We start from the raw sequence: 19,758 nt of genomic DNA on the forward strand, positions 1-19,758 counted from the left end.
CAAATGGTTCGTGCCAGAATATTGTACCCAAACGTGCAAATAATATTTTTTCTTCGATCAAGTGTGGAGATCTGTAACTACCAATTTATGAAAGTCCATCTCAGATCCATTCTTGCTGATGTGGGTAGACCAATGGGAATAGCTATAGAGATGTTACGAGAGAACCAGGGATATGGAATGCTCTCCCAGTCAATATCATAAACGAAGATCGGAATATTGGTGTCGATAAAAACGCACGTAGGTTTCACTTTAGCGATGGCAGACTTAGCTTTAAATTTATACACTCATCCATACACCACCATTTATAAACGTCTTAGATCTGATCGATAGACGAACCCAATACCAGACGAGGCGAAATCATGTGAATTCATGCGCGCACGCTAAGCAGAACAAGTGCATATATATAGATATAGAGTGTGTTGAATGATATGGAGTATATAACATGGTGTGCTCAGCATGTTCAATCATGCTTGGGTATAAGCGTCGTGTGGCATCTAACTGCCCACAACCAGGACCAAAGTCAGGATAGAAGATGGGCAGGCACTCGGTTCCAGATGCCAAAAATTTTCAAGAGACCATCTGAGGTGTGGTGCAAGACAAAGCCAACATACCATCCACCCTGGACCCCTATGCGCAATTTGAGTACCACTTTTATAAAATAATAGCTGACCAAAGGCCCCATGTTCTTATGATACCGGTAGAATTTCGATAAATGTGCGCAGATCTCCTGTGTTGCTTATATATAGGGTAAGCCCTGCAACCACAGAAAACTTGCGCCCCAGATCTCAAGACTTGTAGCTAGACAACAGTCGTACGCAGATCTAGGAGGCCACGATGCGGGCTCAGAGGGGAATAGCCCGATCGTGCCAAAACCCGATATATAAAGTGAGGGCTTTTATAAATCGCTGGAAAATCTTCATTTTTGAGTCCCGGCGTGATAGTCAGATGTGTGGTGCTACCGGTGAATATATCAGCCGCTTCTGACTCCAAGCACATTCTCCTAATGATGCATTGAGTTAGATGTACTGAAACAATGGTTCTATAATCATAGCCAATCTGAATCTGTTCGAACTAGTAATAAATACGCTTATGCATAGTTATAAATCATCGTGAACAATATAGAACGCCTATATGTGATCTAACCCTAAGTATTGGATCTAAGGCCTTCCATATTCGGCTCATATATCTCGGAGGTTCAATTGGTAGTGGTAACGTTCGAATCGGCACACTAGGGAGGTTTGAGTTGGCTGTGATAAACAGCGAAGGGATTCAACGTACGACAATGCTCGTAGCCTGAGGGCAGAGTTCCAGAGCTTGCTGGGTGAGAAGTAGCGTTTCAGTGTTATTAGTAATTCCGGCGTCCTTAGCGAATTTGGGGACCACACAAAGAGACTTAGGAAGTTCGGTCCAGTTGATTGTTGCTTCGGTTGTACCAAATGTCTCATTGGCAGGCGCGGAGCGGTTAGAGGCAAGCTAAGACGTGCTAATTGGTTCCGGTTGATCGACTGAATAAAAGCTACTTACCCCAACGCTGATTGGTTGGCCAACCGAATTGTCCTGGCGAGCGGTAATACGAAGCGCAAGAACTGGAGCGCTTAATGCAACTGTAAGTGCAATAGGAGGGAAAAGCATGTTAGCTATGTGATAGCTTAATGAAATAGTTTGTGTATGGAGATCGAGTTAGTTAATTCCTGGTGTTGTACTTGCGGCACAGCACTCTAAGTCTTTTTATACTCTTTGTCACACCAGCCTCATTGTCCTTGGACTGCGCAACTATGGTTTATAATTAGACACGCAGAAACACCGCAGCGACGGATCAGCTTAATGAACCGCGCTATTTGCCCATATCAATCAACCGCAGCACTTACCCGCGTAAGAATGTACATTTCTTGCCATATTTAGCAGCTACTATTTGCTTCTGGTTTCGCTACTTCCTACATTAGGAAGTCTTAGTACGGAATAGCTGGATAAACTGGGTAACCTCTGGTATCTTAGCTTGAGTTTGTACAGCTCCGCAGTAATATTCACGGCAGCCATCGGTAATTTGTTACGTCTGTTCACCGCGGGCGAAGAACCAAGGGAAACCGGTTACACTAGATCCCAGTCGCTTGAGATTACCACATACTCATCCAATTAATTTGGATAGCTGCCATCAGCTACGCGGCACTGGTACTCGGAGTACGTACTCGAGATTGTATTAGGCTACCTCAAGGAACTAGAAACGAGACCGGTAAATTTTATCCTTGTTTGGCTTTAGCAAGCACTTCTTACTACCAAAATGCCTTGATAAATATCTTATATATCAAACAAGCTCTTGCCCTGAGCTCACTGGGACTCATGTCAACCACGAGTATTTATGCTGAGGGAAGGCATGTACTTGTGCCCCTCGAGCGCCTTTCAAACCAAACCACACACCCCTACAAATCTGCTCCTCTTAGGAATGGCTAGTATGATTGACACCCTTGCTTCTCTCGAGAGTTGACAATCCAGATTGAGTACATTAAATTAATTCCGATTCCAAATTGTGATGATTGGACACCGTGGTAATTGGAGTTCAGGCAACTTGCAATTGAGTGTACATGACACAATTTAAAAAGCTGATATGATAAGAATAAAAACCACCAAACCCTGAGCTCACTACTGCAAATATCCTATTCAGCATACATGCATAAGATCTTGTGGGCCACAGCAAGCAAAGGATTTAGATACAATACTGAGCCGGGGCACGGGGGCTTGCAGTCATGTAAATGGCTCAAACGCCACACTGCTTTTCTACTCTGAACTAAGCGCAAGGTACTATTACATCCTTGCATTTTTCCAGCACCTGCCCACTATCCCTCATAACAACAGAGAATTCCCATCCATAGCTCTCTGCAACCCCAAGCCTTTGATTCAGACAGTTAGAGTCCCAGGTGGCCTGGCAGCCTTGGGCAGCCCTGGGCTCTCCCACTTGTACCACTTTGAGAGTCACCACTATATATATTACCATACATTACAGATCAGACCAGAGCATAGGTTGAGTATATCCTTTTTGTATTTATGTTTACAGGCATATAGTTGCTTGTTAATTTCTTACTGATATAGCGGCCCATGTTGGTAAGTAGGTTTACACTTTGACCTGATCACATATTCAAGAGACTGCATTGGTTCTGATTGCAACTGTTGCTGCAAGGTCACTCCCAGGGCCTGAAGTCATCAGGAGATGCTCAAATCTGCAACTCACTAAATCATGTGCTGGGTGTTTTTTTTTTTCTTCTGATATCCTCCTCTAATGAGTAAGAGACAAGGTAAAATCAACTTGGGGGCTCCAAGCAATTTCCCTGCTGTATATATAGACAAAGTTCAACTATGTACATGGTCTGTGCTTGTGTGAAAAGAAGAGTCCATGTGAAATGAGAAGAGTGCTGTGGGCTGCACAGAAGCATGGATTTCTCCTAAGCGCCCTTGGCATGGCATCTTGGTGCAGCATCTTGGCATAATAAGTGCCAAGGTCATGTGATCAAAAAACATAAGATATAGAGTTTGTAAAAAATACTAGAAATAATAGAAAATTTGGGAGATTCTGATGGTATATTTCAAGAGGGTGTAACAGGATCACACATGTTGAAACAGAGACCATATCTAGGCCAGGATCCACTACTCCCACCCAAAACCGCACAAGACCCACCAAAAGACAAGTCACTCCCATGGAAGATTGGGTTTTCAGCAGTCAAGAGCTACATTGGTTCAAATGCCTCAAGGCTGGAGGCTACCCCAACAACAAAGCCCTTGAGCATTGCATCAAGTACTATACCATCACCAACAAAGCCATTGCCAACATCATCAAGAACAGACAATGTCATAAACAGAGGAAAATAGAACTAGCTGGAATTGAACCAGCTTGACCACTAAGCCATAGAGCCCTATTATTCCTCTGCTGACAACCCATGATTACACCTGCTACCCCCCAAATTTGGGCTTGGGCCAGCATGCAACCACTTGTGCTGGTCATGTGACTGTGTCCAGGACAGACAACTATATGACAATACCAACAAAGAGACAAGCAGCACTAATGCATTCATCCAAAAAATCAATAAACTTGGCAACTGTCATGACCCATGCCTTTGCTGGCATGTCTCCTGACCAAGCCACCTACTAATAGGATATTCCACAGTCTTTAGAAGGCCGCATATACTCACATATATGCAGTCAGAACTGTCATTACTCTAAGGGCTCATGACTTAGAGACTGACAGTCCACCAGGGTCACATGACCTCCCCCCCTCCAGTCCTTTATCAAATATTATACTAAACTACTACGGATTTGAGGTGTGGGGGGGATGACATAATCTCTTCTATAATAATATATTATTCAGACCTTGCCTGCAGGCATTAACATTGGCCCGCGGCTAGGGGGGCGGGGGGAGTGCAACATCCCCCAGCAATATATATTATTCATATATCACTGTGCATCACATATACTATATATATCTTTGACAGTGGATATATATGGTAATAACCCCTCCAGATATGGGTTATGACAGCAACCAAATCACTACAATTGCCAAAAATGCACTTTAAAATGGCACAGAAGCATCACCAAGCCGCCCAGAATCACCAATGAAGCAAGACAAAGAGGAAGACACAGATATGGGCAAACCTGAACCCAGCCCAAACCAACCCAACACCATAACCACCAAAATTCCATTACTTGCGCCCACCACCAACCCCACCCAAACCATGCTCCAGGCACTCTTAACCAAGATGGGGCAGCTGGACAATATCAAATCCCAACTAGACAAGCTTGAAGGCAAATTGCTGCAGGTACACACTGCACAAACAAGCACACCTAGACCCAGACCCGCAACAAATGCAACTCCTGCACAAACCATAAACCCATCACAAACACGTCCCAGCTGTCATAGACACAATCAATACCATGGAATTTATTCCAATTTTCTTGAATTTAAACAAAGATAAACAGACTACATTCTTAATCATGTGACATTGGCGCTTATATCATATGCTAAAAGCGCCAAAGCCACATCCCCATCTGTGCTTACATCATATGTAGCCACCTCCACCTGATGACATCATTATGACACATCAGTGACACGTATACATGAGTAAGGCCAACTGCAGAGCAGGGTTCTTATTGGATTAGGTATTTGATACTATGTATTTGTAATTAGCTCTATTGTAGAATATATAAGGAGGCCAACTGACCATGGTAACACCCAGGTCAATTACCTCTTGTTGCACTCCATCCTTGTACAAGGCCTTACAGCCAGATTACTAAGTAACTACAACGCCTTAAGCATCTTCCTCACCATATATACTTAGCTAGCCAACGCCCTTAAGGCCTTGGTCACTGTAGTATAGTAGCTAGACATTGTAGGGTAGAACCTCACCACCTTAAGCAGTACACTTGTATTAGTCACATGGCCACAAGCACCCATGCCCTCAACATCCTTACAGACGTCTAGGACACCAGCCTTGCCAATGTTGCAGCTAAGGCACCAGCCAAAGCCCCTGAGGTCAAAGCCTCTAACATTGCTGCAGTTATTAAGAGGGACATTGCCAAGCCAGTCCCTGCACAGAGTGACAACAAAAATTTTGTTGTTTGCTTCAAAACACTACCCATTACTCAACCAAACCCCAAAAGCATATTTGTGGCCATGCACAAATGCCTTGATGCTGCAAACTGCAATCTTGGCAAGGGCAGACTCACCAGAGTCTGGTGGTCACTAAAGGCAAGCCTTCATCTATCCTTCTCCAATAATGTATCCATTACAGCAATTGAAAATGCCATCCCTCTGCTCATGGATTGTCTATGCCTTCCTGAGTACAAATTTGGACCTGAGGTCCCTTGGAGCAGACTAGTTGTCACAAACATCTCCACCAGGATGGGTGGCTCTCTGCAATGGATGTGCAACTGCAAGGAGTTAACACAGCTCCTCAACAAAGCCTTCCCTGACTCTGCCAAATTTGGCGCAGTCATGCTTACCCTTGCACCTGACTGGCTAGCAGACCCTGTGCAATTACAAGCCAAGGGATGCCATGTGTTGCATGCCAACTGTAAGGTTGGGTGCACACTGGTAGATGGGTGCTTAAGGCTGTACTAAACACTGCAAGTCACTATCTAAGGCTATACTACTGCTATACTACTGTAACTATGATGCTTATGGTATCCTACTTCTAACTACTGTTGTTGTACACCACTGTAAGGTGGGTACACGCTAGTGGGAACGGGCGCTTAAGGCTGTACTACTACAGACAACTTATGTAATCTACTACTCTAGGCTATACTACTTCTGCTTTAAGGCAGTTTACTACTAACTACTGAGAGCAATGGGGCCTTAGGCCTGGGAGGTGTGGTAGGTAAATGCAAGGGGTGAGCGCGTGAACTACTTAGGGGGCCTGCTACTTAGCTGGCTGGCTACCTTCTCTAATGAATAAGAGACAAGGTAAAATTGACTTGGGGTCTCCAAGCAATTTTCCTGCTGTATATATAGACAAATCTTCTAAGTACATGTGGTCTGTGCGTGTGTGAATAGAAGACTACATGTGAAAAGAGAAGTGTGCTGCAGACTGCGCAGAAGCGTGGATTTCTCCTAAGCGCCCTTGGCACGGCATCTTGGCGCGGCATCTTGGCATAATAAGCGCCGAGATCACGTGATCGAAAAAGTAAAGATATCAAGTCCGTAAAAAATACTAAAAATATCAGAAAATTCAGGCGAATCCAGTGGTATAGGTTAGGAGGTTATAACAACTGTCAACAAGGGGGGGGCTGAGCCCTGGAGGTGTGGTAAGTGAGTAAAAGGGGTAAGTGCATTGGACCACTGGCAGCTGGCTACTTAGCTGGCTTTCTGATAACCTCCTCTGATGAATGAGAGACAAGGTAAAATCAACTTGGTGTCTCCAAGCAGTTTCCCTGCTGTATATATAGACAAAACCTCTAAGTACATGTGGTCTGTGTGTGTGTGAATAGAAGACTACATGTGAAAAGAGAAGCATGCTGCAGGCTGTGCAGAAGCATGGATCTCTCCTAAGCACCCTTGGCATGGTGTCATAAACAGAGGAAAATAGAACTAGCTGGAATTGAACCAGCTTGACCACTAAGCCATAGAGCCCTATTATTCCTCTGCTGACAACCCATGATTACACCTGCTACCCCCCAAATTTGGGCTTGGGCCAGCATGCAACCACTTGTACTGGTCATGTGTTACACCCTCAAGAATTATACCATTGGATTCACCTATTTTTTCTATTATTTTTAGTATTTTTTACGGACTCCTTATCTTCACTTTTTCAATCACGTGATCTTGGCGCTTATTATGCCAAGATGCCGCGCCAAGATGCCATGCCAAGGGCGCTTAGGAGTAATCCACGCTTCTGCGCAGCCCGCAGCACAATTCTCATTTCACATATGTACTTCTGTTCTCATGCGCACAGACCATGTAGATAGTGCGCTCTCTTCTATATATACAGCAGGAAAAATGCTTGGGGACCCCAAGTTGTTTTTACCTTGTCTCATATTCATTGAGGAGGATTAGTCAGCCAGCTAAGTAGCAGGCCCCCAGTAGTACTTAGATGCTCACCACCCCTTTTTAACTCACCACACCTCCAGGCCTACGGCCCCCCCGCATTAGTTGTTAGTAGTAGTCTGCCTTAAGCAGAAGTAGTATAGCCTTCTTAGTTAGATTACGTACGTGTGCTTGTAGTAGTACGGCCTCAAGCGCCCAACTCCACCAGCGTGTGCCCACCTTACAGTGGTGCACAACATCATGTGACCATGTCCAGGACACATGGCATCTTGGTGCAGCATCTTGGCATAATAAGCGCCAAGATCATGTGATTGAAAAACAAAAGATATAGAGTCCATAAAAAATAGTAAAAATATTAGAAAATGTCCTAGACGTCTGTAAGGACGTCAAGGGTACAGGCGCTTACGGCTGTGAATCTGATACAATAAACCGCTTAAGGTGGTGTGGTTCTACCCTACAACGTACTAACTACTAACTACAGTGCTGAGACGCTATAAGGCATTGGCAAGCTACCTAAGTACAGCAGCAAGAACGCTTAAGGCGTGTTACTAAGTGGTTACCAGGCTATAAGGCCTTTGTACAGTGTTGGGATGCAACAAGAGGTAATTGACCTGGGTGTTACCATGGTTGGTTGGCCTCCTTATATATTACAGAGGTGAACTATTTACAAATACAATATATGTCATTCCATAACCAATAAGAACCCCGCTCTGCAGTTGGCCTTACTCATGCATACGTGTCACTGACATGTCATGATGATGTCATAGGTGGAGGTGGCTATGTGTGCTTGATTAGGCGCAGGTGGGAACATGGCTTGGCGCTTAGTGTATGATATAAGTGCTGGGATCACATGATTAAAAAAGTTGTTTGATTGCCTTTGTTTAAAATCAAGAAAATGGGAATAAATTCCCTGGTATCAAGTGTGTCTACAACACAAACCAGAAAAACAAGCAGAAAAACTAGAAGTCCTGATAGATTCAGGCACCACTTTGTCATTTTTACACCCATGCACCGCTGAGGCATTACGCCTACCCCTCATTGACCTCCCCATACCCCAAACTGTTACCATGCTTGATGGGTTGAGCCCCCAGGCAGGCAAAATCTGGAAAAAGGCAAACCTTACCTTCTCCTTTGATGGCAAATGTATGACCAAGACCTTCCTTATATGCAATACAGGGTCTCATGCTGCCATCCTGGGTTTGAAATGGCTGGACACTCATAACCCAGTGTCATAACCCATATCTGGAGGGGTTATTACCATATATATCCACTGTCAAAGATATATATAGTATATATGATGCACAGTGATATATTAATATATATTGCTGGGGGACATTGCACTCCCCCTGCCCCCCTAGCCACAGGCCAATGTTAATGCCTGCAGGCAAGGTCTGAATAATATATTATTATAGAAGAGATTATGTCATCCCCCCCCACCTCAAATCCGTAGTAGTTTAGTATAGTATTTGATAAAGGACTGGAGGGGGGGAAGGTCATGTGACCTGGACTTAGAGAATATCACTAAGTCCAGCCATGTCGACCATAAGTCTCTTATATGTGGGAACTCGGAGGTTCCGAGTGTATATGTGCAAGTATATGCGTGCTTGCGGTCATGTTGGTGTGTAACATGAGTGTGTTGGAGGCTTGACAAGGTCAGGACTCATGGAAATAATGGAAAGGGTTGTGACACCCAGAAATCAATTGGAACCAATGCACACTCACCTTTCCCCATACACTGCCAGAGCACATGGCCATTGCTGAGGAAGAGGAGGCTGACCAGGAACCCCTTGAAGGAGTCCCCCTGGAATACCACCAATATGCCAAGGTATTTGGGGAGGAAGAATTCAACAAACTTCCCCCTCACCAGCATTACAACATTGGCATTGAGCTCACAGAAGAGGGTCCCCTCAATTCCCCCCTTTACAGCATGACAGATGCCAAATTTGCCACCCTTAGGGACTGGCTCAGGGATGAATTGAAGGCAAGAAAAATCTGTCCCAGCAAATCCTCCATCAGCTCCACTGTGATGTTTGTACCAAAAAAGGATGGATCCTGCCAATTGGTTGTTGACTACCATTGCTTGAATAACCAGACAAAGAAAAATGTATACCTGCTACCCTGTCCTGATGACCTCATGGCCCAGCTTTGTGGCGCCAAGGTCTTCACCAAACTAGACCTGAGATGGGGTTACAACAATGTCTGCGTTAAAGAAGGCAACAAATGGAAAACCACCTTCTGCACAAAGTATGGCCTCTACAAATCCCTAGTCATGACCTTTGGACTAACCAATGCACCAGCAGCCTTCCAGCATTTCATGAACAAGTTATTCAAGGATCTATTGGATGTCTGCATCATTATTTACCTTGACAATATCCTGATATACTCAAAGGACAACATGTCACACACACAACACATTCACAAAGTTCTGCGTTGACTCATGGAAAACCAACTGTTCTGCAAGGCTTCCAAGTGCACTTTCCATGTTACATTGGTGGAATACCTGGGAATAGTTGTGTCAGACAAGGGATTTATCCTGGATAAGCTCAAAATCCAGGCTGTCCAGGAATGGCCCATGCCAGCCAAGGTCAAGGAAGTCCAATTGTTCTTAGGATTTGCCAACTTCCTCTGTTGTTTTGTTGCCAACTTTAGTCACACAGCTAGGCCCTTACACAACCTGGTTAAAAGGGATGCACTGTGGAAATGGGAAGCAAGCAAACAGGCTGCATTCCAAGGACTAAAGGACGCCATTTCCAGTGCACTGGTTCTCTGTGATGTGGACCCCTCCAAGCCCTACTTCTTGGAAACAGATGCTTCAGGAGCCACCCTTGGTTCCATACTAAGTCAACGCCAGGAAGATGGACACCTACACCCCCTGGGATTTCTATCAGAATCTTTCAAAGGGGCAGAACAAAACTACAACACACACAATAAGGAACTATTAGCAATCATCCGTTCCTTTGAGTACTGGTGTATATTCTTGGAAGGCACCCTACATCCTATTGCAGTCTTCATGGATCACCGCAACTTGGAATACTGGAAGGAGTCCCAGACCTTCAACTGCCGCCATGCACAATGGCACCTCCTACTTGCAGGCTACAACTTCCAAATTGTCTATTGCCCAGGAAAACAATCCAGCAAACCAGACACCTTGTCACACCATTCTGATCACGCCAACATACCACCTGCCAATCAAACCATGCTCCCAGACCCTGTCTTTGCCAACATGGCCCTTGTGTTACCAGAAAAAGAACTACATTGCCAAATTGAGGCATCCTTAGACCAGGATGAATCTTTGGAAGAAATCCTTCAATTCCTCCAAAACAAGTCCAAGGCCCCACAGTCCATCAAAAAGGCATTTAATGATTACAACATGGAGGCAGGGTTGCTCTTCTATCAAGGGCAAATAGTAGTTCCCAACATAGGCACCCTGAAGACAGACTTACTTTGCATCTTCCACAATAGCCCCTTGGCAGGACACCCAGGCAGACAACGGACTCTTGAACTTGTCTCCCAAGGCTACTATTGGCCTGGCATCCATGCAGATACCTACTGGCATGTAGACTCTTGCAAAATGTGCCAATGCATCTGTAAAGCCAAATACACACCCATACCCCTGCAACCACTCAAAATCCCATCCAGACCATGGCAACACGTGTCATATGACATGATTGTTGACTTACCAAAGGATGGAAATAACAATTCCATCCTGGTAATAGTAGACAGCTTCACTAAGTACAGGATATTTGTCAAGTGCTCAAAGAAACTAAAGGCACCCAAACTAGCGGAACTATTCCTGGAAAATGTATGGAAACATCATGGCATGCTGGAGAAGACCATATCCAATCAAGGACAGGTCTTCAATAACAAATTCCTGAAGGCACTGTACAAACGCCTGGGAATAGATCCCCATTTCTCCTTGGCATACCACCCCCAGAGTGACAGGCAGACAGAACAGGTCAATCCCTCTATAGAACACTTCCTCAGGGCCTACTCAGGTATTGTCCTAGACGTCTGTAAGGACGTTGAGGAGGTGGGCGCTTGCGGCCAAGTGTGACTAAGTAAGAGAAACCGCGTAAGGTGGTGAGCAAGCTACCTACAACAACAACCAACTATACTACGGTGACCAAGCCTGTAAGGGCAATGGGGAGCTAACTAAGTACAATCAAGAGGCTGCTTAAGGCAACGTGGAACTAGTAACTAAGCAATTTACTGGACCCAAGGTCCTTGTACAGTGGGTAGATGCAACAAGAGGTAATCAACCTGGGTGTTACCATGGTTGGTTGGTCTCCTTATATATTACAGAGGTGAACTAATTACAAATATGATATATGCAATACTGTAACCAATAAGAACCCTGCTCTGCAGTTGGCCTTACTCATGTATATGTGTCATTGATGACGTCATAGGTGGAGGTGGCTACGTATGCTGATTAAGTGCAAAGGGGGACATGGCTTGGTGCTTATGATGTAAGCGCCAAGGTCACGTGATTGAAAATGTTGTCCGTTTACGTTTGTTTAAATTTGAGAAAATTGGAATAAATTCCGTGGTATTGAGTGTGTCTACAACACTGCCCCCCCTCTAAGGGCCTTGGCAGCGCCAAGGGCCTTCTTTTTCATGTCTTTTTTGTACTTTTCTAAAAAATTTTTGGCATTTTTTAAGTTTTCTTGGGGTTCCCATGTGTTTTCCTTGGATCCGTACCCCTTCCATTTGACTTGGAAAAACCATTTCCCATTCCTTTCTTTGGCATTGGTAATCCCTTCCACCTTGTACTCTTCTTCTCCGTCCACGGTGACTGGTGGAGGGCAATTCTTGAAGGCGCGCTTCTTGTCCCTTTTGACTTTAGATAGGAGCCCTACGTAGAAGACATTGTGGATCCGCATTGTTGGGGGAAGTTCTAGGCGGTAAGCCCAGTTGGAGATTTTCTCAATAACCTTGAATGGCCCTAGGCGTTGTTCCGTTAGCTTGGGACTTAGGGCTTTGAGGTTGACATTCTTGGCGTCTAGCCAAACTTCTTCTCCAATTTCAAATTCTGTTGGGCTTCCACTTTCCCCAGCCATCATTTGTTGTTTAGATTGCTGGAGTGCCAACTCCACTTCCTTCCACTGTGCCTCCATTGTCTGGGCAAGATCATCTGCTTCTGGAACGTCCGTTGGTACATTTGACGGGGTTAAGGTGGGTTCCCATCCATACAAGGCCTTGAAAGGGGTCTTGCCCGTGCTGCTATGTACGGCATTGTTGTATGCAAACTCTGCCATTGGAAGCCATCTGGTCCAGTCCCTTTTGTTAACCCCTGAGTAAGCCCTGAGGAAGTGTTCAATAGAGGGATTGACGTGTTCTGTTTGTCTGTTGCTCTGGGGATGATAGGCAGAGGAGAAGTGAGGGTCAATGCCAAGGCGTTTGTATAGAGCTTGTAAGAACTTGTTGTTAAAAACCCTTCCTCTGTTGGATATGGTCTTCTCTGGCATGCCATGGCGCTTCCATACATTTTCCAGGAATAGTTCCGCTAACTTGGGTGCCTTGAGTTTCTTGGAGCATTTTACAAATATCCTGTACTTTGTGAAACTGTTGACAATTACTAGGATTGAGTTGCTGCTTCCGTCCTTAGGGAGGTCTACTATCATGTTGTAAGACACGTGCTGCCAGGGTCTAACAGGGAGTTCAAGGGGCTGAGGGGGAATAGACGCGTATTTGGGCTTCCTGATCCGTTGGCATATCTCACAGGAATTGTCCTGGACACGGTCACATGACCAGTACAAGTGGTTGCATGCTGGCCCAAGCCCAAATTTGGGGGGTAGCAGGTGTAATCATGGGTTTTCAGCAGAGGAATAATAGGGCTCTATGGCTTAGTGGTCAAGCTGGTTCAATTCCAGCTAGTTCTATTTTCCTCTGTTTATGACACTTGGTAGAACTTGGAAGGACACCAGTTCTATTCCCACCATGGGAAAAACTTTTCACAGGGGCGCCGCCCACCCAAAAAAGGGGGGCAGTGTCCTGGACACGGTCACATGACCAGTACAAGTGGTTGCATGCTGGCCCAATCCCAAATTTGGGGGGTAGCAGGTGTAATCATGGGTTGTCAGCAGAGGAATAATAGGGCTCTATGGCTTAGTGGTCAAGCTGGTTCAATTCCAGCTAGTTCTATTTTCCTCTGTTTATGACAGGAATCCACATGCCAATATGTCTCAGCACGGATGCCAGGCCAGTAGTAGTTCCTTGATACCAACTCTAGAGTGCGCTGTCTTCCCGGATGTCCTGCCAAGGGGCTGTTGTGGAAGATGCAGAGTAGGTCTGTCCTTAGTGTTCCAACATCAGGAACTACAATCCGTCCTTGGTAGAAGAGTAGACCAGCCTCCATCTCATAATCCTTAAACGCACGTTTGATGGAGGGGGGTGCTTTGGACTTGTTCTGCAGGAATTGGAGGATTTCCTCCAGGGACTTGTCCTGGTCCAGGGATGACTCAATCTGGCGTTGTAGCTCCTTTTCTGGTGTAACTAAGGCAATGTTGGCAAATACCAGATCTGGTAACATGGACTGGGGTTCTGGTGGGATATCCGCATGATCCGCTTGACGTGACAAGGCATCTGGCTTTCCCAATTGTTTTCCTGGCCTATATACAATTTGGAAGTTATAACCGGCAAGGAGTAAGTGCCATTGTGCATGGTGTTGGTTGAATGTGCGGGACTCTTTCCAGTATTCCAAGTTGCAGTGGTTGGTAAATATGGTGATTGGATGCTGAGTCCCTTCCAGGAAAATGCGCCAGTACTCAAAGGAACAGATGATTGCAAGCAGTTCCTTATTGTGAGTGTTGTAGTTCTGTTTGGCACCTTTGAAAGACTCTGATAGGAACCCTAGTGGGTGTAAGCGGCCGTCTTCCTGTTGTTGACTAAGTATGGAACCTAGAGCTGCGCCAGAGGCATCTGTCTCCAGAAAATAAGGTTTGGATGGGTCAGCATGGCAAAGGACCGGGGCGTTGGTGATGGCGTCTTTTAGTCCCTGGAAGGCTTCTTATTCCTTGATGTCCCATTTCCAAGGCGTGTCCTTCTTGACTAGGTTATGTAATGGCCTAGCCATGTGGCTCAAGTTGGCAACAAAACAACAAAGGAAGTTGGCAAACCCCAGGAACAATTGAACTTCTTTTACTTTGGTGGGTACCGGCCATTCTTGTACTGCCTGGATTTTGAGCTTATCCAGACTAAAACCCTTATCCAAGACAATGATCCCTAGGTACTCTACCAAGGTAACGTGGAAAGTACATTTTGACGCCTTGCAGAACAACTGGTTATCCATTAACCGTTTCAGGACCTTGTGAATGTGTTGTGTGTGAGATGCGTCATCCTTAGAGTAAATTAGAATATCATCCAGGTAAATGATGACGCATACGTCCAACAAGTCCTTGAACAGTTCATTCATGAAGTGCTGGAAGGCGGCAGGGGCGTTTGTTAGGCCAAAGGTCATGACCAGAGACTTGTATAGACCGTACTTGGTGCGGAAGGCGGTCTTCCATTTGTCCCCTTCCTTAACACAGACGTTGTTGTAACCCCATTGCAAGTCCAGTTTAGTGAAGACCTTGGCGCCATGGAGCTGGGCCATTAGATCATCAGGATGGGGAAGTGGGTAGACGTTCTTTTTGGTCCGGTTGTTGAGGCGGCGGTAGTCAACAACCAAGCGGCGGGAACCATCCTTCTTAGGGACAAACATAACGGGGGAACTGATCAAGGATTTGCTGGGGTGGATCTTTCCAGCTTTTAATTTGTCCCTGAGCCAGTCCTTGAGTGTGGTGGACTTGGCGTCAGTCATGCTGTAAAGAGGCAAGTTGAGGGGCCCCTCCTCTGTGAGTTCAATCCCAATGTTGTAATGCCTGTGGGGAGGAAGCTTATTGAATTCTTCTTCTCCAAATACCTTGGCGTATTGGTGGTACTTGGAGGGTACTCCTTCTAAGGGGTTTGGATCAGCTTCTTCCTCCTTGGCAATGGCCACGTGTTCTGGCGGATTGTGAGGGAAGGAGAGGGTTTGTGAGTTCCAATCAATTTTGGGGTTGTGCGTTTCCAACCATTTGATTCCTAAGATGGCAGCGTGTGACCCAGTGTTGCAAATCAGGAAGGTTTCTGTCATGCGCTTGCCATCAATTAGGAAGGTTAGATGAGCCTTCTTCCAAATCTTTCCAGCCTGGGGGCTTGACCCATTGAGCATAGTAACAGTGTGGGGGTGTGGGAGATCTATTAGAGGGAGGCAGAGTAGTTCTGCTGTGCAAGGGTGGAGGAATGATGAAGTGGCGCCTGAGTCTATCAGGACTTCTAATATATCTGCTTGCTTTTCTGGTTTGATTGGAATTGTAAATAGGGGTTTATTTCTATACAATTGAGATATGTTACAAAATTCCAAGGCAAAACCAGAGTCCTTGGGGTCCTTGCGCGCAGCAGCAGGTACCCTTAATCTTTTCCCAATTTGGGTCCAGATTCTTTGCCAGTCTTGGCGGTTTCCTTAGCCTTCCCTTATCCTTGATAGGGGTGGCTTTCCAGCCTGTGCAGCATTCCGCAAACTTATGGCCCATTTTACCGCACTTGATGCAGGCGCTGGCGGCGCGGCGGCGGTTTTGTTCTTCTTCCAACACAAAGTTGGGGTTGTTGGAGAGTTTCTTTGAACCGGAAGTGGCTTGACCAGTACTTGTCCCCCTTGCAGGGTTGGATGGTCTGCTAGGCTTACTATCCTTTGGTGGATGGCTAGCACGCTCTTTGCGGAGAGCATTGTTGATGACAAGTGCTGCATTTTGCAGCTCAAGGAGGGTACAAGGGCGGTGCTTGCGGGTTGCTATTTGACAGCTGACCTCCCAGTGGAGGCCACGGGCAAACTGGCCTCTAAGGGCCGCGTTGTTCCAGTCCAGCTCCATTGCCAAGGTTCTGAACTTTGTAATATAGTCCGCGCATGTGCCAGACTGGGTAAGAGTAGTTATCTTCTGCTTGGCGGCCCTTGTGGCGTCAGGGTCACCAAATGCTGCCAAAAACTCCAATTTGAAACCCTCAACCGTTTGAATTATGGCTTGTTGTGAGCCTAGTTGGTCTAAGTGAGGGTGGGCCCAGGCCCCAGCAGAATCTTTCATGTTCATCAGGAGGAAGGAAAGAACCTCCTGATTGGTTGGGAACATCCGCAAGTTGAGGCGGGTCCAGGCCAGCATACAAGTCAGCCACTGCTTGGCTTTGCTCCCTATTTTGCCTGTGTAGGCATTGGGGTGGTCAACCTTGACCAGAGCGGGGTAGTGGGTGGCTGGAGCCAGAGGGAAAGGGGCAGGAACTCCAATTGGGGATTGGAGATGCGGAGAGATAGGGAGAGATGGGACTTGCAGGGGTACTGCTTGTACTGGGGTTGGTTGGGCAAAGGATGGGAGCCCTTTTGGTGGTTTGGGCCAGAAGGAGACCCGACTAACCAATCCAGTAGGGTTGGCCTTTGGTAAGGGGCGTGGCGTTGCTTCCATGACCAGGGGCTTGGTATCTTCTGGGGTCCTGGGCCCATGGAGTTGGAGGTTTTTAAGCCCATCCTTGACAACATTGACGGTTTGAGAGATGTTCTTGACATTGGTGCGGGTCTCAATCCCTGCTTCCTTAATTTCTGTGACCTCCTGTTCAAGGCGCTCAACTTGGCCAAGGAGGCCAAGGAGGAGGTGGGTGATACGTTTGAGGGAGAATTCCCCAATTTTGACAGCGGTGGCTGACAGAAGGAAGGGTCCCATGTCCCCTTGATTGATAGGGGAGCGGGCTCAAGAGGGTGGCCAGGAACAGGTGGCCATGGGATGTGTTGGCGGGTAGGAGCGGCCAGCATGAGAGGATGCCCGGGACAAGGAGTGAGTGGGGGTATGTGAGGTAATGGTGGGCAAGTGGGGAATGATAAGGGCTGTGTAGCCAGGGGAGCCTATAACAGGACTTATGGGGCGCTTTACTACTTGAACGCTAAACCTTTGTCTCAACCAACCTAGCGTTGGACAGTCCTTTCAACCAATCAGCAGCCGTGAGCAGGCATGATGTGGAGCAGGTTTTCTGCAAGCAGGTGGATTGACTGTCTAAGGTTGCAGGTAGAGGGTGCGGTGACCAGAGGTATGCGGACAATTAAGACCTGTCTGCCTTGTAGTAATTTGGTACTAGGTGGGACCAACACTGGTTTGATTATTAACAGCAAAAGGCAAGTCCAATCACCTGATTTCCCTTGTACTAGTACAGGAGGCTCTCTCATTTGTTGGATCTAAGTGGGTAGGGTGCAGAACAGTTTGCAACCAATGTAAGGTTGATTACCTAGTGTCCTAGATGTCTGTAAGGACATCAAGGAGGTGGGCACTTGCGGCCAAGTGTGACTAAGTAAGAGAAACCGCGTAAGGTGGTGAGCAAGCTACCTACAACAACAACCAACTATACTACGGTGACCAAGCCTGTAAGGGCAATGGGGAGCTAACTAAGTACAATCAAGAGGCCACTTAAGGCAACGTGGAACTAGTAACTAAGCAATTTACTGGACCTAAGGTCCTTGTACAGTGGGTAGATGCAACAAGAGGTAATCAACCTGGGTGTTACCATGGTTGGTTGGTCTCCTTATATATTACAGAGGTGAACTAATTACAAATATGATATATGCAATACTGTAACCAATAAGAACCCTGCTCTGCAGTTGGCCTTACTCATGTATATGTGTCATTGATGACGTCATAGGTGGAGGTGGCTACGTATGCTGATTAAGTGCAAAGGGGGACATGGCTTGGCGCTTATGATGTAAGCGCCAAGGTCACGTGATTGAAAATGTTGTCCATTTACGTTTGTTTAAATTTGAGAAAATTGGAATAAATTCCGTGGTATTGAGTGTGTCTACAACAGGTATCAATCAATGTGACTGGACCAGGTGGTTACCCATGGCTGAATTTGCTTACAACAATGCTGTTCATAGTAGTACAGGAAAAATGCCTTTTAAAGCCTTATACAGATGGGAACCAACCTTAACACTGTCCAATGTGCCAACCAATGTCCCCAAAGCCAATGACTTAGCCCAGGCCATGGAAGCACAGTGGAAGGAAGTAGAGGTAGCCCTCTGGCAATCTAAGACACAAATGACTGCCAGAAAGGAAGGAAGCCCAACAGAATTCAAGATTGGAGAAGAAGCCTGGCTTGACACCAAAAATGTCAAACTCAAGACCTTAAGCCCCAAACTAACAGAACAACATCTGGGGCCATTCAAAATCATCAAAAAAATCTCCAATTGCGCTTACCAACTCAAGCTGCCACCCACTATGCATATCCATAACATCTTCTATGCGGGGCTACTATCCAAAGTGAAAAGGGATGACAAGCGTGCCTTTGAGAACTGCCTGCCACCAGTCACCATGGATGGAGAGGAAGAATATGAGGTAGAAGGCATAACAGACATGGAGGAAAGGAATGGGGAATGGTTTTTTAGGGTCAAATGGAAGGGCTATGGAAGCAAGGAAAATATGTGGGAACCCCAATCAAACCTCAAAAATGCAGGGAAAATTTTAAAGAAGTATGAGGAGGAAATGAAGAAAAAGGCCCTTGGCGCTGCCAAGGCCCTTAGAAGGGGGGGAGTGTTGTAGCCACATTTGATACCAGGGAATTTACTCCCATTTTCTTGATTTCAAACAAAGTGAATTGGACTACATTTTCAATCACATGACTTTGGCGCTTATATCATACACTAAGTGCTGAGCCATGTCCCCCCGTGCTTACTTCATCATATGTAGCCACCTCCACCTGATGACATCACTATGACATGTCAGTGACACGTATGCATGAGTAAGACCAACTGCAGAGCAGGGTTCTTATTGGATTAGGTATTTGATATTATGTATTTGTAAATTAGTTCTTGTGTAGAATATATAAGGAGGCCAACCAACAATGGTAACACCCAGGTCAATTACCTCTTGTTGCATCCCACCATTGTACAAGGCCTTACAGCCAGATTACTTAGTGTCATGACCTTCATTGGCATGACATGATTTTATACTATTTTCTACCTTTTTTCCGAGATAGTTTCCTTTTTTGATATATATTTATGACTCATCAAGACCACATGATATATTTGATATATGATGTGAAATTGTAAATGACTCACTACTTAGTACTGTTGTTTTTGATGTGGCTTTCTCCATGTATATAAGCCAGGTCAAGTTGCCGCTAAACAGCAAGACTTGACCTCTTTGTCAATTCATCCTAAGCTTACCCTTACCCATTGCCCAGGCCCC

General features: G+C 45.8%; 6 protein-coding genes across 6 annotated transcripts; 3 read left to right on the forward strand and 3 right to left on the reverse strand.

Moving 5' to 3' along the window:
- Positions 1-1,195: 1,195 nt before the first annotated feature.
- Positions 1,196-1,632, reverse strand: RhiXN_02537 (uncharacterized protein; the record flags this gene model as incomplete). The annotated part of the gene is made up of 3 exons (XM_043322354.1): positions 1,196-1,228; positions 1,279-1,473; positions 1,525-1,632. 3 exons carry the CDS (start codon positions 1,630-1,632, stop codon positions 1,196-1,198), a joined length of 336 nt encoding a protein of 111 aa, XP_043177850.1.
- A 2,966-nt stretch (positions 1,633-4,598) lies between these two features.
- Positions 4,599-8,760, forward strand: RhiXN_02538 (uncharacterized protein; the record flags this gene model as incomplete). The annotated part of the gene is made up of 3 exons (XM_043322355.1): positions 4,599-4,802; positions 5,465-6,056; positions 8,507-8,760. The coding sequence occupies 3 exons, from the start codon at positions 4,599-4,601 to the stop codon at positions 8,758-8,760; spliced, it is 1,050 nt and encodes a 349-aa protein (XP_043177851.1).
- A 512-nt stretch (positions 8,761-9,272) lies between these two features.
- RhiXN_02539 (Retrotransposable element Tf2 protein) lies at positions 9,273-11,579 on the forward strand (the record flags this gene model as incomplete). The annotated part of the gene is made up of 2 exons (XM_043322356.1): positions 9,273-9,947; positions 9,987-11,579. The coding sequence occupies 2 exons, from the start codon at positions 9,273-9,275 to the stop codon at positions 11,577-11,579; spliced, it is 2,268 nt and encodes a 755-aa protein (XP_043177852.1).
- Positions 11,580-12,084: 505 nt separating this feature from the next.
- Positions 12,085-13,146, reverse strand: RhiXN_02540 (uncharacterized protein; the record flags this gene model as incomplete). Its single annotated transcript, XM_043322357.1, has 1 exon — positions 12,085-13,146. One exon carries the CDS (start codon positions 13,144-13,146, stop codon positions 12,085-12,087), a length of 1,062 nt encoding a protein of 353 aa, XP_043177853.1.
- A 491-nt stretch (positions 13,147-13,637) lies between these two features.
- RhiXN_02541 (Retrotransposable element Tf2 protein) lies at positions 13,638-17,250 on the reverse strand (the record flags this gene model as incomplete). Its single annotated transcript, XM_043322358.1, has 3 exons — positions 13,638-14,519; positions 14,574-15,841; positions 15,954-17,250. 3 exons carry the CDS (start codon positions 17,248-17,250, stop codon positions 13,638-13,640), a joined length of 3,447 nt encoding a protein of 1,148 aa, XP_043177854.1.
- A 1,164-nt stretch (positions 17,251-18,414) lies between these two features.
- Positions 18,415-19,110, forward strand: RhiXN_02542 (Retrotransposable element Tf2 protein; the record flags this gene model as incomplete). The annotated part of the gene is made up of 1 exon (XM_043322359.1): positions 18,415-19,110. One exon carries the CDS (start codon positions 18,415-18,417, stop codon positions 19,108-19,110), a length of 696 nt encoding a protein of 231 aa, XP_043177855.1.
- Positions 19,111-19,758: the final 648 nt, after the last annotated feature.

The sequence above is a fragment of the Rhizoctonia solani genome, chromosome 3 (genome assembly GCF_016906535.1).
Source record: "Rhizoctonia solani chromosome 3, complete sequence".
Taxonomy (NCBI): domain Eukaryota; kingdom Fungi; phylum Basidiomycota; class Agaricomycetes; order Cantharellales; family Ceratobasidiaceae; genus Rhizoctonia; species Rhizoctonia solani.